Here is a 25,563-nt window from a genome sequence, read left to right as displayed (position 1 = left end):
CAGCTTGCTATGCAGTTTATTCCGTTGGGGGGTTTGCTTCTCTCCCTCCTTTTTTTTTTCCTTCCTCCCTCCCAAATAACTGCATATTTAGGTGTAAGAAGACAACATGCACATGCACAATTCTCAGTCCTTAACAACATAACCTCTGTTTTATTTTTTTTTCTGTGGTAACTGTCTTTAGTTGTGAAGCAATGACTTGCAGTATTTGTCTTACTCCTGGTTTTATTCCATTCTCCTGAACTCTTGAAAGGGAGCCAAGAAAGGGCACTAAAAACCAGAAATTAATTTCTAGGTAAAGGAAAGGAATAATACATTGAAAATGTACCTTCAGTCTTTTGTGTGTGCATGTAACCTTTTCAAAGACAAATCCAGTACTAGTGTTTAGAAAGAGACAGCTAGATACATTGTCAAGCCTGAATATTCCGACTTTTGAAGTGCAAGAAGGAATTTTTTGTCTCCCTTCAAAATCATCAAATGTTGCTGGTACTGGTCTCCAAGGTTAAGCTAGAAATGCTGCTAATGTAAATGTGCCTTAGAGGCATTTGTGAGACATCAGAAACTGATTTTATTTTCAAGCGGTGTCTTGCTAATTTGCTTTGGTTTTTGTTTGGGCCAGTTCTGCTGGCTCAGTGTAACTTTCACTTAAATCCATGTAAATTATTGTGGTTTAATTTGAACCTCTGACTGGAATTATGGTTGCGTGGTTTAGTCTAGTGAGTACGCAGAGCTTAATTATTCATTTGCATAGAAGGCTCTCCTGCCACTGTGAATGCTAAGCAAAGATATTGCCTCAGTTTAAAAAGTTATCGACCATCTCATCAGATAAAGACTGAAGCTCTGGTAGTGGCAGTATTTGCTCTCTGCCATTTCAACATTAGCTTTTCTATCATGTTTTAAAGTAGATATGTGTGGGCAGAGTGACTTATTACCAACATTCAAACTGAGCAGCCTTACTCTAGCATATTATGTGGTTTTGGTTATATTTTTGATTATCATTTTAGAACCTAGGGCTTTTTGCTGTTTTGTTGGTTTGGTTGTTTGGCTTTTTTTCACTTTAATGCAATAGGATATTCTTTATAACTGGAGGGTAAAGGCAAGGATGCTGTAGCCATGCAGGAGAGTGGTTCTGAAGATCCTGCACATGTTAATGACTTGAAAGGGTTAAGCGTTATTGAATGTTTAGAGCTTTACCCTGAAAGCAGAAGCTTTTAGTCTTTATCTGTAGTTCTACCGACAGCTTCTGCTCTTCTCTTTTGTTGCCTATATTTTAGCTATTCCTAGTCTAAAGCAGAAATGCTATTCAGCATTACTGGATAAGGTTTATAAAGTTTTATAAGCTATGAAAAATCAAGGAAATCATTATAGAAGCCACTTACTTGTGTCCTTCCACTGTGTCATGCCTTTAAAAAGACTTGTATTGAAATAATGAGACAGGTACACAGCAAAACTCTGCTTTTGCCACAAAAAATAAATGCCCATAAGAAATAACCCATACCTCTTTCTGCATTCAAAGAGAGCAAGTTTTAATTTGCCCTTGAGAAAGCAAGGGCCATGAAACCAAGAGCCCATCATAAAGTGAAGATTGATGCTTATATACTTTCTTTTTTTTTCAGTTTAATAAACCAATGCAAAAGAAGGTAACACTCTGGTTTGGTGCCTTTCCTGCTACGTATGGAAAGATCTATGTAAAAAGAACTTGTTTGTAGTACATTGTGTCTCACAAGTTCAACAAACATGTTCTGAAGCAGAAGTTACAAGTGGGTATGTAGTTGTTAAAAGGTTAATAAAGAGATTTCAGTGTTTGGGATTTTAGCACAGGATTATTTGCTTGTTTCATTACAGAATGTGTTTTGCCCATAAAGTAACTAAGCATGAAGAGGGGCTTGAGAAGCCTAGAAAGATCTGTCCCCTTCCCTGGGGGCTATATTAGACCTCTGAGTCATGAAGTCTTTGCATAGTAGGTGTCTGGTTACAAACCTTTTATGGGCCCTACTCAGCTGGGATATCAGCATCTGCATTATAGCTCTCATCTATTCTTAGGTGATATCAGAGCACAACTGAACAGGCAAGAAAGAAAGATACTTGCTTTCATTATATAAAAAATTCTCTTTTTCTCATTCTCTTTTTTTTTCACACTTTCTCTGTCTGCCCCATCCTTGTGCTCCGCAGTGCCTCGTTGTTGCCCTGTGACAGGCGTACAAAATGGCTTACAGCGTGACTCTGAATGGACCTGGACCATGGGGTTTCCGACTGCAAGGAGGCAAGGACTTCAACATGCCCTTGACCATCTCCAGAGTAAGTCAGCAAAAAAAACCCTTGTTGAGCATGTCTAGGTGGGCAAATAGCAGCAAACTACTTATATGTACACTTTCAACTGGCCTGGCAAAATACAGGATCTTTGCAGGTGTGTCTGAATAAAGGAAATAAAATGTGGACTTTAAATATACCAGTTCAAGGTGCAACCTGGCATTGGTGATGTCTCAGGAAGACAGTTCTGGTTAGTATGTTTTAAAGAATGACAACACTCTTTTAAATAAGCTTCCAGTTCTGTTTTGTACAGTGTGATCTCTTTTTCTACTGATAGGGGCCTCAGTGGTGCTATGTGGGGGGAAAGTAAGTAGAAGAACTATAAATATGAATATAAAATTTTACTTCTACAATATAAACATTTAACTGCTTATAAATATGTTAACTCTACAGGTTTAAACTAGACAGAGGTAGGCATACAGGTCTAGTCCTTTGCAGGGGAGCAATAACTGGGTGAAAATTAGCCATGCCAAGCAGAAAACTCAATAGTGCTCCAAATACGGTCTTAAATTATGCAGAAGCCTTCCATTTGCAGTTGACAAAGAGCATCTGATTTAATAATTAATTACTTGGTGTATCTGTCAATTGCAGATTAGTCTATTTCCTAACTGTCTTTTCTTTTTTCCTAAGAGCAGTATTATAAGGTGTTGCAATGGAGTGCCCTTATTACCTGAATTAGCTCAGTTCCATAGGAGTTTTTAACACAGATTGGTTGCAGGAAATCCATAAGAATTTGCCTAACTTACCCTTCTCAAACTAGGTAATTTTTGTAACTTCTGGTATAGGAATACTACTTTCCACTACCTCTTACAGCTCCCATCTTTTTTTATTCTGTTTTCTTTCTGACAGTCTCAAATCTGTTCCAGAATGTTCAGATCTTTTTAGAGACATTTTGCCTCCTCCACAGATCACTTGCAGAATGCTTATTTTGCAGTACAATGACAAAAGAAGTTATTTATATAACCATGTTTAAAAGAAATACTGCAATTATTTATTTAATCACGCAAACAAAATGCAGACAAAAGGTTTGCCCCACTGCAAGAACAAAAAAAAAGAACAAGAAATGGAAAAAAAAAAAGAACCAGAACCAAAACCAAAATGAAAAGCCACCTAAACTACTTTTAATGGTAAAAATGTAGTCTGTTAAGTTTTGGATACAATCATGTTTCAAAGTCATCAGTGAGTGTATGAAATTTCAGCATTGCTATTTCATATTCATACTGTAAAGCTCTGTATTATTTGGTCTCTCTTATGCATAATGTTCCTTTCTCTGAAGACAGAGCTGCATTTGCCTTAGTACTAAGCCCTATGATGATGAGAAGATCCTTTCATAACCTCTTTTTGAAGCAGTGGCATAATAATTGCAAAGAAGGCTGTTCTGGCAGTGTTATTAAAAACAAACAAAAGGCAAACAAAAAAAAAAAAACCCTGCCCACAAAAAGACATCAATTTAAATACTGATTTCTCTATGGTAAATAGAATTGGTATTTCTTTCCTTGTCTCAGTCAAGTGCAGAGAGATGCCAACATATTTCTGTAGACATTTTTATGTCACTTTTCAGCTTGCACTGTATGGTGTTGACTATTGTGTTGTAAGTAATTCAGTCATACCTAAGGACTGTCAGCCAAGGGATGTGACTGGGGCACTTGCACTATATATGAGACAGCCAGAAATGAAAAATCAGTTGTTCCCCAAAGCACCCATTGTCTCAGATTCTAATCTGTGAAAGTACAATCGCTATGCCCAAAGGCTATGTGACTCTCATGGGGCTTTTGAGAGCATGTGATGAGCAAGAGTGAAGCTGAAATGGCTGAATTCCCAGAAGTGTGGAGGAATTGCCCCTTCACACAGCTGGCTGCATTTCCAGCAGCAAAAGTGTCACAAGGCCCTACTAATGTTTTGAACTTCCAATGAGGCTTAGTTTTCAATTGAGAACAGTGCTTTGAGATGGAGTTGGATTTGGTAACCTTCCTTAGAGGGGAAAAGCAGGCATGAAGAAATTAATGTAGCCCCTTTCAGGGCTAGTTGTGATTTGGGACATAGTGTAATACATGGCTTTTGCTGATAGTATTCTTGAAGTTTGTTTTTTCTTTAACATCGTTCACATAAATATATCTCCAAACAGATCAGTTATTCCCTTAATCAGCAATTTGCAGTCATAAGTGAATTGAGCTGTGAATTTAGCCCTAACTGCAGTCTTACCATGGGGGAAAATGAGAAGAGGAAAGCTGTACTTAACATTCTCAAGATATTCTCGGGGGTACAGTGTGGGAGAAGATAATTGTGAAGAAAATCCTCTTTTTGGAAGGGATGTACAACATTCAGATGTTACCAGTGGGTGCCATATGCTTGCCAATTGACTGGTTTTGATCCACGGCTGTCCTGAGATGGGATTAGACTTTCTGTGTGCACTCTAAACATTTCAAGTGGGCTTTTAAAAACTACATATGCCCTGGGCTTTTTGTCTAGATGTGCATAGTATCCCTCTGTGTGGGCAGATAGGGTTTACATGCAGACGTGCTCGTTATACTTGTAACTGTCCCCAAGCAATAAGGTTGTCTGTGGGTGGGCCTCAGAGAACAAAAGGATTATTTAGTTGTTTTTTTTCTTTGAGACTCTGTGCTCTTCAGTCATGCTGCAAGTCATGCTGTGGGAGAGCTGCCTCTGAGCTTCTGAGAGAGATAATGGCAACAATCTACCACACTGGGATTGTCCACCTCATCTGTAGGCTTATGGCTGCATATTTCCAAGAACCTTCCTGAAAAGGATTGATAATATTGTGCCAGTACGAGGCCAGCCTGCACATAGACATTAAGTGGGCACCCTGAACTTAGGAACTAGAGCTGTGGCTTAGCTGTCTGTTGACCTGCATTCTGTCCACCAGCTCTGTACAATTTCTACTCAGCTTGCATTTCACCTGAGGAGCAGGCGAGAAAATCTGTAGGTCTTTTATGTCTACTGACAAAACACAAGGCAAGATTGTAGCATTGCTAATGCTTCTGTTCAGGAAAATGCTCTAAGAACAGTGGGCCAGAAAAGGAATTACTCAGAGAGGTTTGGCACAACAGTTCAGTTTTATAGGACTCTACAATGCTGTCTGAGGTGCTGTATTTTCTTCCCTTCAGGTAGGTCCAGGTGATCAGCTTGCTACTGAATAGTCAACAACATAAGAGACAGGAGTCACAGTCAAATGGGTGACAGGTGAAGATGTGTTACCCTGAAATGAATTGTTCTCTTCATACGTTCTTTATCTAAAAAATAGGTCACCACCCTGCTGTCCATTCCAATTAGCCTCAAACCAGCACAATCTTCTAGAACAAATTCTGTCTTGAGGTGTCATAAGTAGATACCAGAGGTAGGAAAATGGTATTGACAGACTCTTAGTAAAGCTGAGCATCTGTTATTCCTACTGAAATGAATGAGACTTGCAGGATTTTGACAATGCTGTCACCAGTGGTATGATTATATGCATAAATCCGGTCTTTCCACATTGGCATGGACAGCAAAGCAGGTATTTTCTTCTACTGCTTGCATGAATTCTGGAAGCAAGAGGAAGTAATTAATTTTACAGCCCTAATCCTCTGTAAGAAGGCTTTTAGGCATTATAATTATCTAAGTGCTGTGTTGCCATGTTACCCAAGATGATACAACTGTGCATAGACACAATAGCAAAGCCTCTTCATATATTTCTGAATGCTTTTCTAGTGAGACAGTCTGGCTTGCAGGTAACACAGTGAGTTTGATGCTATGCAAGAACTGTCATCATCTGAGAGCAGAATTACTGTCTGTGCAGTAGGTAACTCATGACTGGTCTCTTCACTCTGTGATATCTATTTGCACTGAGATGATCTGCTTGTCTCTGGAGAAGCAGGAAGGGTTTTCTCACATTTCTTGGCTATTTAATCAGCATCTTTTCCATATTAATTAGTGTCTCACCTCCACTTCTAGTATATCTATGTTAATTTCTTGCTGTAACTGTTTCCTTTAGATGAGTTGTGTGAGAACATTAATTTCCTGAGGACAGTAGTGGGTATCAATGCCATGCAACAGGCAGGTGATGGACGAAGAGAGTCTTTCTTTACACTTTTTCTTCTGTTCTTGAATGAAGGGAAACCTCAGGTTATCTAACTGCCATTTACCTCTATTGACTGAACTGATGTGGTTGCCATCTCTCATCAAACACAGGTGGCATGTGTATGTTGGAGAAGAGGAAGGAAGCAAATTCTTTAGTTACCTTCTAATTAAATAGTATTTATGGGAATGAAGAAAGAGGTGGATTGTGTTGCTCAGGGATCAGAAAATGCCTGGGTACTGAAAATTTGATTCAAGTCTCTGCTCTAATTAAAGCATAACAGAGGCCTAAACTTGACTGTGCAGGTACTCTGAGACAAGGCATTAGTTATTCAGATGTAGACAATGTCCCTTGCCTTGACTGCAAGTATCGTATCAAGTCTGAGAAGTAATTCCCCTGATGGACCTTTCACCTGAGTCACTAACATTTTGAAGAGAAGATTCAGCTTCAAAAAAATACTTCATTTCTTTGTTATCCAAAGCAGTTTCAGGACAAGATGGGATTTTTTCCATTTCTGGTTAGTGAGAAGCTTTCATTTTCTTTCCATGCAAAAACGTTCTGAAAAATCCATGTAGCTTGTTGTTGTATCTTTAAACTGAGGGTTTTGGGGAGAAGAGTCCCTTTATTATAACTTGTATTTAAGTCTTAGCATCGTAATGCAATATTATTTGAATGCATGTACTGTTCTCTACCAAGTAACTTTCAGTAAGGATATGGAGCTGACTGCAGCTCTTGGTCAAATGACTTCTCCTTCAAACCAAGTATGTGCCTGGAACAGAAGGACAGCCTCTCTTATCTGTTGGTGTTGATTAAAGTAATCACTAAATATTAAGCTCACTGCTGAAGGCCAGGGTCATATAAGGAGTACTGTGTACTCTGCAGAGTGTCTGTGCACACGTCACAAACAACTCTGTTTAAGGTTTTGTTTCTCAATTCTATCCATGTTTTGAATATCAGGAGAAACATTTAGCCCTGTTAGAATGTAGGCCAGATTAGTATGAATAGCTGATGTGCAAGCTTAAATCATGTTACATCACCTAACCTCCTGCTCTGACTATTCTGACACGTAATACCTAACCCATGGATTTGAAGCCCTTGCTTTATTTCACCTGCTATGTGATGGTTTGGGTGTTACCCATCCCCCACACACTTTGGAAATCACTCAGGCTAAACTCTGCCGGCTCTGGAAGTTGAATGAAGCTTTATATTTACAGCTTAGCACAATATACAAGCAAATATTTATATATACAGTTATATAAAGAAGTGCACAAGTTAAGAAGGTAACACAGAAACACAACAGCTGTCCCAGGAACCTGAGTCCCCAGGAGGGGCTCCCAACCACCCTTACGCCTTCTCCCACCCCTCTGTACCTTATCCCAGACGTTGCCTTGTGCCCAAGGAAGAATGGAGGGTCGGCCAGGGCGGTTAGGAAGCAGGTGGATTGGTTAAAGACAGCAGTTTAGGTTAGGTTAGAGAGAGAAAATGCAGCCCACAGCCCAGATAGAGAGCAACTCCCTTATCTGTGTTTGGATTCTTGCTCTTATACATCTCAGCAAGCCTATGAGTAAAGTAGACATCACCACTGTTTCCCTTTCACAGCCTGTAATCTAGTTCTTCTCACCAAAACACTCTAGATAGCTTCAAACTAGCACATGCTAAATGCATCTTTTCTCTTTGGAGTGTGATTGTATGTGAATCATTAATGCTCATCTGGCATTATCTGTGAAAAGATCTTAGTGTATGAAGCAGTTTGGCTGAGGAGCATCTAGATGATTACCGCCTCAGTTATAAATATAGTCAATAGTTATTGCTGCTATCTTACTACTCATGCCAAAAAAACACTCTGCAGTGACTTTGCAGCTTTCTTTCCTGCAAAAGGGAAGGGAACATAACCCTTCCCTTGAAGGAGGGATACTGTTAAGTGTGGCATACTGTTATCTGTGGGAAGGCATACTGTTAACTGTTGAGAAACTTGAGCACAAGGCTGATGAGAAACAGAGCTTCAAGTGGGGGTAGCCATAGCTATGTGCAGGAGGAGGAGAAACTTTCTTAATCTAAGGAAACAGATCCACAACTCAGATGAGTTATGTTCCTTTTTTAAACTTATTTTAACATTTACCAGTGTTCCCTGACAGCTGGATATTCTGGTCTGACAAATTGCTCAGCCTTTGATCTAGAGTTTATTTGAGTATTTGAGAATATAGTTCATGTGATATTTCAGGATGTCCTCAGATTTACTTTATTATTATTAAACTTAATAATTTTGCAGGTGCATTAGAACTGGCTGGCAGTAAGACTGGGCTTGATGATCTTTCAAGATCTCTTCTAACCCCTAACATTTTGGTCTAAGTAGTAAACACAGCAGGAAGTAATGATTCAATTATGAATTTAAAGCTTCCAAAATGATAGTGCTTTATAATTAAAATACACAATAAGCCTTTTTTTCCAGATAGAACATTTTAGTAGTATCTGATGTCTGAACTCTATAAATTACTGTCTCAATAACACAGAAGATAGCTCTGTTGTTAGCTTCATTCTCAAGACATTATTGCAAAATATTCTCCAGACAGTGGAACATGAAGAGTAAATTTAACTCTGCAAATCTATTAGTGCTGATGTTCTATATCAGCAACAGGAGTTCCCATCTGGACACCCTTGTCTAATTTGTAGCATAAAGGTTATGTTATAAAATAGGAGTATTAAAAAAAACAACAACCAACAACCCCCCAAAGCTTTTGTTGTATTATGAATCATAGAATCATAGGATGGTTTGGGTTGGAAAGGACTTGCAAAGGTCATCTGGTCCAACACCTCTGCAGTGAGCAAGGACATCCTCTATTAGATCAGGTTGCCAAGAACCCTGTTTAGCCTAACCTTGGATATCTCCAAGGATGGGGCCTCAACTACCTCTCTGGGCAACCTGTTCCAGTGTTCACTATCTTCATGGTAAAGAGCTTCCTCCTAATATCCAACCTAAATCTACTCTTCTCTAATTTCAAACCATTGTCCCTTGTCCTATCACTACAGGCTTTTGTAGCCCCTCTCCAGCCTTCTTGTAGGCCCACTTCAGATGCTGGAAGGCTGCTATTAGGTCTCCCCAGAGTCTTCTCCAGACTGAACAATGCCAGCTCCTTCAGCCTCAAAGTATCAAAAGTGTGAGCAAAATACAATAGTCTTCCTATAAGCTAGCATTTGTAGTGAAATGGAACTAGCTGAGAAGATTATTTAATGTAGTTGATTTGCATATAGCACAAAGTTTCTGCCCATAGATACTTGAGATGCCACCATTTTAATGTGTAATATCACATCCAACCTGGTTGATTCTATGATTAAGTTGTGTTCAATATAATATGAAATACTTCTCTTCTTTTTTTTCCATTGGATTTTGTTACAAGAATAGCCAGACTGAAAGACAATGAGAAGGGGAGACAAAGGAGGGAAATGTTTGTTGAACATGGTAAAAATCAGTACTTAAAAATCTTGAGAAAAGACATTAATTTAAAGCTATGTCCAGTGGAGTCAGCTATGGTGTACCTTGAAGTGATTAATACTAATCAAAAAGGGATGGCTTATATATGGCATGATAAATGGCTGTTTCTTTTATACTAGTGCAATTTAAGCCTTAATACAAAGGTTACTTGAAAGCAACATCTCAGAACAGACTTTTTGTTATAACTGTCTAAATTCTCAAATCCCAATTTGATGAAAAGGATGCTATGATACTTCACAAATGGCACTTCATAAAGTATTTCATTCTTGCCAATACAGACCAAGGACAAGCATAGTAAATGTGCTTTTCATTGACATTGTGTTGATCCATAATTTACATAATATCATATATTTAAAAGCAAACTGGTATCATCTGCCAAAGTGTGCCACACAGATGATGAGAAAAAGATGAAGATGTGTTTTATGTAGCCTTTGTCATAACTTAAGGTCTTAAATTAAATGAAAGCTTGATCATATGAAGCTGCTTCTGAAGCTTAGTCCAGCTCTACTTTTAAGTATCCTTGGGGACCAGTTCCAAAAAGTTTGACTTTCAGATCCCTCCCTGAAGAACATAATTCTTTACCCAAAGTGTGAAGCTCTTTGTATGTTCTTCTGAGAGATTTTCAGGAGTGAGGGCACCCAATTCTTATTTGTAAGTAGAATAAAGAACTTTTTTGTGAGCTTAAGTGCTCTGTGCTTCTGGAATTGCTCCCTGACAAACGCGTCCAGATGACATCTTGAACGTACGTTAAACAAGGTGACTCCTCTTTTTGTTGGTAGCAGCTAGCAGCCATTTTTCAAAGAAGTCAATGAGATCTTGCTCTTCTTTTAGGAAGATGTAATGGGTCAAGTGTCTTAAAGGCATGCAAATCCCCTGGCAAGGGTAGAGTTACTTTCTGCACCTCCCACATGCGTAACTGTTTTTGTGGTCATCTGTGCCACAGGTGTTTAGTGCCTGGACACTGTGCATAAATAGGTTTTAACCTTTCCTTCTGAATACACTTGATTTGTAGCAATGGCAGCTGAGGATTAGTTGGAGCACAGCCTTTCATATGCTTGCACCGTATCCTCTCCTTTCTGTTACCCAAAGTCTGAATTCCAGCGGCCAAGGTTATTTTGGCTCCCTTCCTTGCAGCTCTTGATTAATACAGACATAGCTGTTAATACACACATAAACCCTTATTCTCAATAAAGGTAACAGACTTAAGGGCTCACTTACAGTGCTTCACTTTAGAGCCAACATTAGTGACAGTTAGTCTTTGTGGCATGACGGAAAATAACTAAGGCATTATAGTACCTATTATACCTGGTTGGGTGCCACACACACTCTTTGGAAGCCTCTGTGGGACACACATGCTATATTTAAAGCATCCTGTTGCTTAGGAAGCTATTTTGAATTGGAACGAATGCTACATTTACCTCAAGCTTCTGGAATGGGACATGGTATCCAAAACTCCAAAAATACTACGTGTAACCCCAGATTCTGGTACACAGTGCCAAATCTGAATGGTCTGGTATTAGGGTGAATTTGGGCTGCCTTTTCTTGATCCTGGGGGTCACTGAGACTGTCCTGCTCTATTTGAGAATGTCAGCATTCTCTCCTTACCTAGTCATATCTGGTTCAAAAATGGCCAAGGGCAGTTGGTACTATAGCAGGTGCTTAGAAAAGAAGTAGGCAGCCAAAACAAGATGTTCTCTTTCATCAGCACTGGCTAAGATTAATCAGTCTGGGAAATAAATTGATAGTCTTTCTGCTGATATTTTGACACCAGTTGCAGAATACAAGTACCTGTCTGTCCTCCTGTCAAAATTGCTTTCCTGTCTTGAAGATTCTTATCTCACTTGTTCACTTACATTATCTAGCAAATTATTCAAGATTAAATCCTTTCATCAACTCTGTGTGTAGATATCTCTAGTACGTGCCTGTTTTGCATTCTTAATGTCACTAAGTGGTCTAAAGTCTATTAAGCCTTAGAATTTATTTGAATGACAAACCAAACCTCTCTGAACAGCAATTTCTTCTCAGTTTAATTGCCCGCTGCTAAGTACTGTTTCTTTTCAGTGTAACGTTTATGAAATTAATGCTTTTGCTGTGTTCATATGCAGTTGTCAGTAGTTCAGGATGAGTGTGTAGAACTGCAGGTAGAAGATTGTGGGAGTTGAGCCCCTGAAGAAAAAGGTGAACAGATTATTAGGGTACCAGAATTGTTTGGCTGTTTCATCCCCAAGGCATAGCAAAATTGTTGTCTCATTTGAGGGAGGAACTATCCCACACTCATGCATGCCTTAGTTGTTGCAGTTTGCTGCATGGACAAGTACTGATGCCTTTTGGCATTAATCCTTGCACCATGTAGGATGGTTACTCTGCTGCCTTCTCTTTATCTGTGCCCAGGATGCTGATGTGATCTTCCTCCCCTGTCTGCCTTTCCTTGATCTGCCCCATACATTCTCCCTCATTGGACTCTGCCATCCTTCCTTTATGTCCAGCTTTTGATGATGTTCAGATTAAGTGCACTGTGAGTGGAAGAGCAAAGAGATGAAAACCATGTTTGGAAAGCTAAAGTTACAAACTACCACAAGGTGTTACAATCTCTTATAGAGAATGAAGGGAAAGAGGAAGAATATGCAGGATGCAAGGATGCAGGAAGGAGTTGACCAAACAGGGTACCTTTTGGAGGTTCACAACTGCTTTGTGTGTAGCTGGGGGGTTTCTTGTTTCTCTTGATTACTTGAGCTGCATTGCTTACCCTACGCTGAGGAACCCAAGCTTTAACTAATACAATTTTTGTGTTGGAAATGCACTGACAGTTCCTGGACAAGACTTTCATCTGTTCGTAGCCATATGTCCTATGGCCTGCAAAACCGTTTTTCCTTCTACTCATCAGCAGTTCTCCTTTCCTACATTTCTGTGCTTAAGTTTCTGCAGAGCTTTGCTTCCTCACCATACAAAATGTAATCTCCAGCTTTTTTCTCTGAAGAAAATATGCTGAGCTTAGGTGATAAGATATATTAATCTTCTTTAAACAAACAAACAAAAAACATGCACACACCCCCCAAAAAACCCAAAACCAAACAACAAACCAAACTTCAAGCAATAAACAAACAAAACCCCAAAGATAAATGCAAGCAGATAGTGGTTGTGAGCATTTCCGTAAGTTCCTCATGTCAAAACACGGGAATGTGAGCATCATTTCTAAGCCCATGTTGTATCTTCTGTTTGATTGAATTGCTAGAAAACATTGTTTTAGGTGACCTATGGAAGGACAAGTTTTAAAAAACATCTTCCCTGCAGAGGGACAGAAACAATCTTTTGTGGAAAATGTGACTTGTGAAGATGTGCATGTGTCCTAAGTGGCAAAGGAGACACTCCAGTGAGTATCATCAAAAAGGACTAAATCATCAGCTCTCACAGATCCAGTATTTCTTTTATGCAATATGATAACATGTTTCAGTCTTTGGGAGCCAGAGGTGAATGAAGTAGGGGTAAAAAAGCAGAATTAATCATACATAAACTCTGTAGAATTTGTGAATTAACTGAGTTTTAACTTCAGACCAATTTCATCAAGAACTAATTGTTGTTCCTATCCTAATGAGAATGGGAAGAAGTCTAACAATTGATAATTTACACTAACACTGTTGCTGTCTGGAGGAATATGAAGTTTGTTTTTCTTCCCCAGTGCATGTCAGTGCGTGACTTGTCATAGAGGTTATCCCACACTGTGAGAACATTCCTGGCAAAAAAAAAACTGTGATCATTACTTCCACAATTTTGAAGACATATTTGCAGTATGATTGACAAGATGAGGAGGTGGTATATAATTTCTTTGCTCATCAAGGGATTGGCAGCGAATGAAACCGAAACTAGAACTTAGCTGCTTTATTTATCCCTTGGACAGGTGCAGTACAAGCAGCTGCAAAAGATATTTTATACATTCCACCCATGATTCCCTGGAGTTCATGTGTCCTAAAGACAACCTGGAAAGGAGGCAGGACATTCTCTTATACAGTATTATATTTTATAAGTACAGTCTGAGATGCTGATGTGTCCCATGGGGAAGGAATTCAAAGCTGGAACTGAGTTTCATACAATTTGATGCTATGGGTAGATGTCTTTTGACACTCTGTGTGTTTACCTCAATTACTTAATTTAGTTTCTAACTTTCTTGGTTGAATAAAACACTTTATTGGTCTGGAAACAGCACAAATGAGTAGTTTTTATACAACAATTCCAATTATTTACCATATTAATTGGACATTTGCTTTCTTGTATAGAATCATGGAATCAACCAGGTTGGAAGAGACCTCCAAGTTCATCCAGTCCAACCTATCACCCAGCCTTATCCAATCAACTAGATTATGGCACTAAGTGCCTCATCCAGTCTATTTTTGAACACCTCCAGGGCTGGCTACTCCACCACTTACCTGGGAAGCCCATTCCAAGGACAAATCACTCTCTCTGGGAAGAACTTCCTCCTAACTTGTAGACAGTGTTAACATTTTTGTCTACATTGGGTTTTTATCCTCCTCCATTGTTTTTGCAGAAATTGCATTTGATCCCACTATTAAATACATCTCAAACCTTAGAAGGCCAAGGGAGTGCTCTTGCTGTGTATTGTTAAGCCTCCTTGTTCAATGTGTAGATAAAGAGTTTAGGAAGAAACTTTCCTTTCTGGCATTTAAATTTAGAGCGTACACAGTGCCTGTTCTGGCCTTGATGCCAGAAGTCTTTAGTTTTGATCTAAAGTATCTGCTCTAGGTTACTGTCCAAGTAGTGACTATCTATCCTATACATCCACATCAGTATGAAACTGCCCTGGGGTGTACTAATGCTGTAGAAAGAGATGTGTAGAATGTACTCTCTAAAATATTTTTTTGCCACTGCAGACAAACTACTTTTACAATAACAAAATGTGGAACAGAGACTAGCAAGAAAAGCCCTTGAATTGCCATAGTCTCTCTACAAAAAGAAAAGGATGCTTCCACCTTCTGAAGCTCTTCATACCTTCCAGTCATTGCTACAATTACATTATTGTGATACTCAGTACTGAGTTGTTTGTCAGTGTGTCTTAAGAGAAAAGCATTTTTCTGGCTAAATTCTAGCACCCTGTAAGAGCTGATGGTGACCACTTTGAAGAGGTGAAGTTTATCTGACATACTGTGTCCAGTTCTGGGCCCCTCAATTCAAGAAAGATGTTGAGGTGCTGGAATGTGTCCAGAGAAGGGCAACAAAGCAGGTGAAAGGCCTGGAACACAAACCCTGTGAGGAGAGGCTGAGGGAGCTGGGGGCGTGCAGCCTGGAGAAGAGGAGGCTCAGGGCTGACCTCATTGCTGTCTACAACTACCTGAAGGGACATTGTAGCCAGGTGGGGGGTGGCCTCTTCTGCCAGGCAAGCAGCAACAGAACAAGGGGACACAGTCTCAAGTTGTGCTGGGGTAGGTCTAGGCTGGATATTAGGAAGAAGTTCTTCACAGAGAGAGTGATTGGCATTGGAATGGGCTGCCCAGGGAGGTGGTGGAGGCACCGTCCCTTGAGGTCTTCAAGAAAAGACTGGGTGAGGCACTCAGTGCCATGGTCTAGTTGACTGGGTAGGGCGGGTTGATAGGTTGGACTGGATGATCTTGGAGGTCTCTTCCAACCTGGTTGATTCTATGATTCTATGAAAAAGACCTTTAAGATCATCAAGTCCAACCATTAATCCAACACTACCAGGTCATGAAACATACCAGTGGATAGAATCACTGAAGTATGAAGAACTTTTCCTTCTTGAAGCATTATTCTAACCACAGCCTACTCTATACACTGAGGTCCAAGAAAAAACTGGTTGCCATTCAGACTACAGGCATGAAAGTGTGATCTTGCTCTCGTCATTTCAACTCATCTTGTTCCATTTTGTGCATCTTGGCTCCCAGCAGTGCATGATGCTGGCCCAAAAAGTTTTCACACTTCGTAAACTGGTATGAAACAACTCCAGCAATTAAGCTAATTGTTTCTTAATATTTATTCAAATGTTTTAATATGTTTATTAAAATAATTATATTAGAACCCACATTCCTCTTACAGAATCATAGAATTAACCAGGTTGGAAGAGACCTCCAACATCACTCAGTCCAACCTAGCACTCAGCCCTGTCCAGTCAACTAGACCATGGCACTAAGTGCCTCAGCCAGGACTTTCTTGAACAGCTCCAGGGACGGTGCCTCCACCACCTCCCTGGACAGCCCATTCTAATAGCAAATCACTCTGTCAAGAACTTCCTACTAACATCCAGCTTATTTCTGTCTTAAAACAAACATGCAAGAAATATCTGGAAAGAAATCTGAAATCAAGCAAAAGCATGTTTGTTTAGAATGATATAAAATTCTGAGGTCAGGTTAAACTGGTAATGTCTTGCAATGTCCTTGGTATATTTTCCACTGAATTATTCTTACTCTTTCCTGTCTGAATGTATACTGCCTATGACCTGTGTATTTACTTTTGGATGCAAATGGCCTGTAGAAAAATCTCTCCTGTTTTTTTCTTTTTGTTTTGCCTGTGATCAATAGGTGCTGTTGATAATAGCACATATATATATCTCCTTTCTCTGTCATTTGTCATGCTATGACTTATGTTTTGCCCAGTTTATCTTGCTTTGCTACAAGAATAAGTAAAAATCTTGGCTGTTTTTATGGTATTGTTTTACTTTTTTTGTTGAGTTTCACTTCTTCAGTATTCAGGAAGATGGAGACTTGGATTTTTTTCTCATAAATATAATGCTTGCTTTCTTTTTGCTGATCTTTTTGCATGCCTTGAGTAGTTAGCCAACAGTCTTAATGGCTGTAGATGTTTTCTTTGTGGATGAATTTGCAAAACTTGTTCCACAGGCTTAGTACCTCCAAATGAACTTGTGGGCACTACTGTGACACTGAGGACAAAGAGTCGCTGGTTTGATTGCTCCTCTTGACACTTTACTCATTCTTCTGGTGACCTGTATCACTTTGTATTGCAAATAGATTGCACTGTGACAATTCTCAGTTTATCTGGGTAACAGAGTGCCATGGCTTTGTGTTTTAAGAAGCACTGCCTATAAAATTGGTGGTAGGAGTCTTAGCCTCTGCTTAGCCTTGAAATATGGCTTTCAGTTCCTGCAGTGCCTCATATAATAGGTGAAATTGTTTGTCTCTTTCCTTTCTTTTGTTATCTCTGACATCACTCCTTTTTTTATGGCTAAGTTTTCATTGTGAAGACTAGTGAGATAGAGCAAGGGTCTAGGGCAGGTCTTTTTTGGTTAAAATATACATTGTCTATTTTCTGATATGAGAAAGATATGTTAAAGGTGATATTGTATCCTTTTTGCTAGCTTCACTCCAACCCACTCTTAGTCTTATTATAAACACAGCTGTTTATATCCTCCGAGTAGAAAGCCAAGTAAGAATTAATTACAAAAATGGACAAACTGCATAAAAACTAAAGATATAAGCACATATTCCAGTATGGTGAGGTTATTAACAAGCCATGTATATACTAATGGGTATTCAGGATGCATGTGGAACTTATTGGTAATTATTGCTCTCCCCATCTTTGTCTATCAAAGCATTCACCAGTATCTGGGATAGAATACTGAGGTTTAAGTTTCAATTGAGCTGTGTCAAGGCAAGTGCCAGGGTCAGGTCTGAAAGAAAATGCACTGTAAGTCTATGTACTAATGTGGGACCACGAGGGAGAAATTTGAAGTCTTGCCTAGCAGCTATCCTTCTAGAACAATCCTCCTGTTTTAATGAATGCAAGATTAATCTAGTTTAATTTAAACAAGGGATTTGGAAACCTGGAGAATAAATAGTCTGGTTTCCAATTCAGTGCCTGCTGACAATATTTACATTGGGGGTCAGAACAAAGATTTTGTTGAGATAGATATGTTATTTTAAATGTGTTCCAATGTTGGTGGCAAGAAATGTTTCTCAGTATGGGTAAGCCACCCCACATCAAAAAAAACCACCACCCAACCAAAAAAGCTGCAAACAAAACCCAAAACTCAAACCAGCATCCACAAAAAAGCAAACAAAAAAACCCCAACTCAAAAGAAAACAAAAAAGCTGCAGACTCTCAGTAGAGGGACTAAAGATTTGACCTTTAACAAATGGAAGCTATTGGGTAGAATATAATTAATTATTTTGATTTTGCATACTTAGAACTGAGTGCTAAGTCTCTGTGACATCTCCAATTCCAATTGTCACATCTCCTTATTTTTTTTAACCCAGTTTTGTTGAAGTATGAAAGTATTGACTGAGATGCTATTGTTGGCAAGTCTTTGAGGGACACTCCTGGAATTTCACTGCAGGAGCCATGACTTCTGTTTTATCTGAAATCTCACTGGCTCTTGATGACAGACAAACTCTGTTTTTAGCATTGCACTGAAGGTCAGGCAAATGACTGGTTTCCAAATAGAGTAACTGAAGGTGCTGGAGCAGATTTATTCCTGGTATAATTCCACTAGTTCTGTGAAGTTACAGGGGAAATATATTTGTCAAGAGCCTCATGAGTTAAGCGATAATGCTGATGTTCTCAATCATTTGTGCATAAAAGGAGGTTGGAAAAAAATAACATTTAATTATAAATTTTAAATTCCTTCTATAAGAGTAATGCTACACTTGCTAAGAGTGATATTTTTAGGTGGCATAAACCAGAATAACTTCAGTGAGGAGGCTGAACACGATGAAATGTGTTTTTCTAAAGTATGGAAATTTAGCTCTAGGTTTTTAATCAGGGGTGAATGTGAGGTTTTCTGTCTGTGTGTATGCTTTAGGGTTAATCTAGGAAATACACATGTTGCTTAGGTTGCTTTCCTAGGCATTTGGGAAGATTCCATTATTTTCTACAGGTCTTTAATTTTAGCTAATTTTTTTTGCATACTTCCAAGTCTGTAAATTGACTATCAAGCAGACTGGTTAGATATTTCACTTCATTTTTGAGAATTACCAGTGACCTTAATTCATGTGTAAAGCAGTATATTGGTTTTGCAGATGAATCAATAAAAGTCAGTGCTAATTTGTGAAAATGAAGACTTTGGTTGCATTGTGCCATTGCTCAGGTGTTTGGAAAGAAATAGTCAATGTCTTTGTAGAATAACATTGCAGAGGCCAAAACTGCCAGAAGCTGCAATAAACATTTTGTATGAGAAGGCTTTGTTACGCAGACCACTTCCACATTGACTGGTTCCAAATCATTGTGAAAGGTGGAGGAGCATATGCCTGCTTATGGATTCAAGAGGTGCAGGGAGGTATGCCTATGGCTAACAAGTGAAGCTTTTTGTCTCCTCCTTAGGATGAATTGGTTAGCCTAGACTGGGCACATACAAAATCATAGATCCTTTGATTGTTAAAAGCTATCATTCTTCTGTGCCATTTTGTGCCTAAGGGATGAGGAGTATATTGATTGCCAACATTCTGTAATACAGAGCTGGTACAAAAATTCAAGATAAAGTTTTTACAAAGAGGGCTCAATAAATGTAAACTATGTTTTGCATTTTGTAAAATAGATGCAAAAATAATATTTACAGTTCTCTGACAGAAATGCATCCCTTAAAGCTCAAACAACATGTTTTAATACTTCAGCTTTACTTTCACCAAGAGGTTACACTGAAGTGGACTTTCCCTTTAGAAGTGGCAAAATGTTTCTTTAGTGACAGATACTCTGGTGATCATAAAGTATAACAACCATTGCCATGACATGGCAGGATTTCTTCAAATTCAGTTAGCTTTGATTCTAATGCTTGAGCCCAAAGGCTTTGCTTTTCCAGGCGACTCACGACATATGCTCATTTTAAATCCATCAAACAATCCTGTGCTCATTCTATACTCTCCGTTCTAATGTCAAAGCAAATCTATGTTCTACTTGTGGCACCTGCTGTGGCACATACTTCAGCTACTTTAGGGAAGTACTAAGCATACCACCATACTTAAAATCCTGTCAACATAGCTGTGACTAAGGCCCTTTAGAAAATGTATAGCTTTACCCTTAAATAAGTATTTATCGTATCTCATAAGGCTGAATTAATTGTAATTTAGTAATTGTAATAATTTGGATGCATGAAACAGGGCTGTGTATGTAAACTACAGGTCTCATGTAGAACAGGAGTACTTTCATTTTAAGCAAGACAAAATTATTTCTGTTACAAATAAATTCCACTTTTAATACCTAAGACAGTCAATATATCAGCAAGTGCTCATTTACTGAATACTCTTAAGTCAGGCTTTGGAAACATCAGTCTGAATTACTGCATACTGAAACTCCTATTATAGTTTAAATTACAAGTTTGTAGCAAAAGTAGATTAAACCTTTTCCTTTAGCAGTATCAGCATAGTTCAAATGATGAGTTAACAAAATGGTGTATTTCAGTATGGAAGTGCCTGTGCTGTAGACTGACAAAGACTTTATCTATAATTTATACATAAATGTACAGGTCCCTTAACCTCTTTGTCATGTTATATATTTTGCCTGGATTTGAGAGTGTGCTCTATCTTCACATGGAGAATTTTTCCCAGTTGATTGCTCTATATATTACATAAAACTAGAAAAGGGTAAAAAATTGAGAGTGGAAACAAAAAAAAAAATTACTTTTTTAGTATTAAATCATGTACAATTTGCAAATCTGTCCTAAATCGATTGTGCATATCTTTTTTTGTTCTTTTTTTCCTGTTAACTATTTTTAATTGATCTCTGTGCTTCGTAGGTTTGTCATAACAGATTTTTGCTTGAGTGAGCTACATTTGAATGTAGATGGATCCTTTTGATCCTGTGAACCCTTCTTCAGACTTTCTGTCACCAGCAAGGGCTTGTCTGCATTCTGCCAACATAAGCATCTTCAGACTTCTGTGATTTAGCCTACAGCTTTTGTCATTCAAAGGTTTGCCAAGATTATGTGCTGTGAGTGTTCACGTACTAGAGCAGAAAAGGACTTTCTTGTACAAAGAGGAAGGTGTGCTTTACATTGACTTTGCAAGATTACATATGAATCCTGCCAGGTCTCTGTTTTGTGAAGTGAGTTTGCTGTTGTCCTGGCCATAATCATTAGAGAGGGATTCTCAAATACACAGATGAAGTGGACTTAAAAAAATCCTCCTTTTGGTAAGAAGAGCAGGGTTGTTGCTCTTCAAGACAGAAGAAAATGGGTACATGAGCACTAGGCTGTTTGTAATCCTTGCTTTTGTTTCCATACTCATAAAACCATCAAACATTAACAAAACTGTAGAGGGAATAGAAGAGCTTTCAGAACCCTGTTGTAAATTAAAGGGAAGTTTTTTCCAAATGTTACTTAAGAAATCACTTATATTTTGCCAGAGATGAAAATGCAGACTTTGATTTACCATTGCCAGGCAGCTGTGCAATCATTTGTAGTGCTACAAAGCAGTTAACAGAGAATCTGAAATACTTGCATATGCACTGGAGAGAGTAACTTCGTGCAAGTGGTGGAGAATTTGGACCATAATACTTTTGCTATGCCAAAGCTTTATTTCTAATATACTGACAGGCAGGACAGAAAAAAATAAAATCTCAGGAGACAGAAGTTTTCTGGTCCTCTGAGCAAACAGGTTGGGGAGTTAATTTCCTGCATGAAAATCCTGGTCTCGCTGACTTCCGCAGCAGCTTGATTCACACCTTGCTTGGGGAACGTACTTGTAATCATGCTGTTTCAAAAGCTGTTAATCTTAGAGCAATTCTGTTTCTTGCTCATCCTTCTTTAGAAGGATTTAACAACTTCTGATATTCAGATTTTCAATTTTCCATTATGTTTTTGGCTGGTTTGTTTCACTTTTTTCCTGATGGCTGGTTATCAGTGTACCCACTAATGCGAGCACAAGACTTCCTACTTGCGCACTGATACAGCATAAACAGCTCACAGCCTTTTAATCAGTCTTTACATAAGATGGGCATGACTTTGTGTCATATCTGAGTTGCAGCCAACAAAATCTCAGTTTGACAGTCTAGTGATTTTTCCTCTGGACTATCACATTGCACATTCTTATGGGGTCATGCACAAAAAAAAAAAGGATAAGGGGCCTCCAAAGAGGCATGGCCAAAAATTTGTTGTCTGCTGAGCTTTTACCTCGGCACTATCACTGCAAATCTCTTCACAGACACTGTTACAGATGCTAAAATTATTGCCTAGACTACAAAGCAGAGTAGCATAGAGCTTGGAATCCATACTTCCATGTCAGTTCTGTTTGTTTGTGTTATTCATCCAGAGCAGCAGTTAGATGAGATGATATTAGATCTTTTGAGCTGGAAAGTGAAGACAGTGTCTTGTTCTTCTCTGATATAGTCAGAATCTTGTGAATTTTTTTTTAATGTCCTTTTTCTTTTTGTTCATGAGTTTTGTTTGTTTGTTTTCTTGCTTGCTTGATTTTAATCTCTGTATTTTAATACCTGGATTATTTCTTTATACAAGTCTTCTGCATGATGTGCCCCAAATACCACTTGATGTCTTTTTTGTTATTCTTGTCACACAGGGATTTATTATTTTATTAGCCTGAGGTATAAAGCCAGGGAAGATATGGGCTAGTTACTGAACATAGACAGGAGAGATATGTCAGTGCTTCACTATTTAAAAGCAGAGAGTTTTCTCAAATTTCTAATGTGCTTCTTCATCAGAAAAGAAAGCTTAATCTAAGCTTATGTTTACATCTTTTCTGTGTGTTTGATACCCAATAGCTTTAATGTCATCTACTTAATGCTTAATATTTCCCTCAGCCAGCCTCAGAAGTATCTCAAATTTGATAGTATTTTTTTTCTGGTAAAATGCTATTTCCAGTAGTGACTTAAAATGTTAAGACTGAGTAATAGGAGTCCTTTTCTAGTTCTGGCTTTGGATAGCTGTTGAAGGATAGCATCATTATGAAATTGTTACTTTCTAGATATAGAATAGGAGGTTAATGTCACCGCATGGAATAGAAATCACTTAAATGTATGCTGGACTAAATATGACCCAGAAGGCTCACTGGTATGATCTGTAGTTGTGAAGGAGCTCTTTTCCGAAGGTTTTGTGTAGAAGATACACAGGAAATGGAAGCAGAAAGTGGAAGGGTGAATTTCTTTCAGTCCTGGAAATGATACAAAAAGGCAGAGGGGAAGGCCATTCAGAAGAAAATGCCTGTAACCAGCTGAGAGCACCAGATGGGCATGATCCGTGGTACTATTTAAAATACATCTAGTGAAGTTGGGGAGCATCTTCAGATTTTATTGGACAGCTACATGTAAAATGCATGTATTGCTTCTATACCTTATGTGTATGTTGCTTACAGTCTTCTGAAGAGCTGTATAATTCTATAAATAGAAGACCCATCCCAGGATAAAGAGAGATTACTAATACATCTCCATTTGGCGCTTCTGTCTGCTCCAGGAATCTTCCCAGCTGCCAAATAACCATCCAAGCATTCTTAATTTCCATTTATTTCCGCTTCTTGGTATGTGAAGTAATAACCTCCTGTTGTTAAATAGGTGCATATCAACTTTGAGAAGTGTTTTCTGCTGCCATTGCAGTTGGCATAATCTTGATGTGGAGCATGTCAAAGTTCCATCACTGAGTTTTGCAAATATTTTCTCTGCAAACATGGTTCATGAAATTAAGCAATGTTATTGAAAAGGATGCTGTGAGAGAAGGGAGGATACATATAAAAAACCAAAACCAACAGTTGTAGACACAAAAAAAAACCCTAGGGAGAATGTGAAGCAGTCACCCACAAAATAATTTCCTGACTTAAGAAGGTTTAGGGAAAGTTGGCCAATATCAAACTCTGACAACTGCAAAACACCTACAGATTTTGTTTGTACATGGATGTACAACTCTAAAAAATACTACTCTAAATATAGCTGCACCTAGAACAGAACTCTCACAATTCCATCTGCCTGGATCTGAGATTTGCATTTTGGTACTAGGGAATGCATCAATCTGTTTTAAAGACACTTTTACTTGATGCAGTCCAAAGTGTCACTCTAGTTTAGACATTCATATGCTTGCTTGATGACAAAATACTGGCGAAACTCATTATCCTACAGTTTAGCTAAGTCCTCATTTGAGATTGAAGTGGAGGGTTAACTTTTTTTTCTCCTTGTTCCTTTCACTCCTCATTTGTATCAGGCAAATAATGGTTTTACTAGCAGCAGGAATCCTTATTAAAGTAACTGTCATATTTTGTCATGTACACAACTCATTGTATAGCAATTCATTTGGTGCCAGATGAAAAAGACAAACTGGGCAGAGAAAGGCAAACCACCTTAGACTTTCTGATTTTCCTTTTTTCTTAGTCAAACAACAAACTTTCCTGTTGCCTCTTCCAAACCAATTATTTTGACATGCTCCACTGTGGAAGTTATTGTCTAATGTAGCCAAGGAAGACATTGTTAAGCCAAATTCTGAACTTGATTGCATTCTGTCCATAGACTTAAATAGGTGTCTTGTAAACATTTATTCTGTAACAGAATATGCAATCAGATTATCATAATTAGCATACTTGCCTTGGACCAGGAGAAGAAAATTCCTAATTTGGACATGCAGCATTTTGAAACTCACTGTGGCTCAGCATGTAGCTCATCACAACCTCTGCTTCCAGTGCTTCTGAGAAAAATGGCTGCAGTTATCAAGTTAGCAGCTCTGCTGTGAGGACAGACTGAGAGAGTTGGGGCTGTTCAGTGTGGAGAAGAGGAGGCTCCCATGTGACCTTCTTGTGGCCTTCCAGTATCTGAAGGGGGCCTACAAAAAAGCTGGGGAGGGACTTCTTAGGCTATCAGGTAGTGATAGGACTAAAGGGAATGGAGCAAAGCTGAAGGTGGGGAGATGGAGTCTGGACGTGAGGAGGAAGTTGTTGAGCATGAGAGTGGTGAGAGGCTGGAATGGGTTGCCCAGGGAGGTGGTTGAGGCCCCATGCCTGGAGGTGTTTAAGGCCAGGCTGGATGAGGCTGTGGCTGCATGAGACTGTGGGCAGCCTGATCTAGGGTAGGGTGTCTCTGGCCATGGCATGGGGGTTGGAACTAGATGATCCTTGTGGTCCCTTCCAACCCTGACTGATTCTATGATTCTGTGAATGAATGTAAGAAAAAAGAACAGCTTTGAAACAGAAGTGAAGCATCCTGAAGAAAAAATCTCTTGTACCCAAGCTACATGTAAGTTACACAGCTTGATGATCCATGAGGAGCCATGCTCTGAATCAAGGACAAGTGAATATCTTAAGCTGCATATCAGAACAACATTCATCTAGATAAAGCCTAGCTAAATATACCAAGCAGGCTAATTATCTTTACACATAATTTATGCACCAAACCTTTGTTACCTAAGGATGTTTATTAGATACAAACGTGTAAGCCATTTCAAAAAATCTAGCCTAAGCTCCTAAACCATGGGTCATGCTGCCAAGCTCCTAGAAATCTGTATGATTCACTGTTACTTCCCAGTGTAATTAACTACCTGAAAGAAAACAGGAATCTACATAGAGTTGGAAGAGTATATGTAGACAGCATGTTGAAGGCCCTATCTGAAACACTATTAAAATCTGTGAGTTCTGGAAGAATACTCCTGCCTTAGGTTGCTTCTGCTTGCACCAGTAAATGTGGACAGAAAGTCTAGATGGAATTAAACAGGGAGAAACAGAGTACCTGAAAAGGAATTGGCAGAAGCAGGTAAAAGTACTTAGCGTTAGAGAGCTTTGAGTTTGCATCAGGAATGCTA

At 38.8% G+C, this 25,563-nt stretch overlaps 1 protein-coding gene across 2 annotated transcripts in view; it reads left to right on the top strand.

Annotated features, from left to right (window-relative positions):
* Positions 1-25,563, top strand: part of LDB3 (LIM domain binding 3) — a 141,209-nt gene that overhangs the window by 4,676 nt on the left and 110,970 nt on the right. For both annotated transcript variants that reach the window (XM_064145113.1, XM_064145112.1), the window contains exon 2: positions 2,170-2,295. In XM_064145113.1, coding sequence (XP_064001183.1) covers positions 2,203-2,295 — 93 coding nt within the window. In that variant the 5' untranslated portion in view covers positions 2,170-2,202. The remainder of the gene's footprint in view (positions 1-2,169; positions 2,296-25,563) is intronic.

The sequence above is a fragment of the Pogoniulus pusillus genome, chromosome 6 (assembly GCF_015220805.1).
Source record: "Pogoniulus pusillus isolate bPogPus1 chromosome 6, bPogPus1.pri, whole genome shotgun sequence".
Classification (NCBI taxonomy): Eukaryota; Metazoa; Chordata; class Aves; order Piciformes; family Lybiidae; genus Pogoniulus; species Pogoniulus pusillus.
This window is presented reverse-complemented; position numbering and strand designations above follow the sequence as displayed.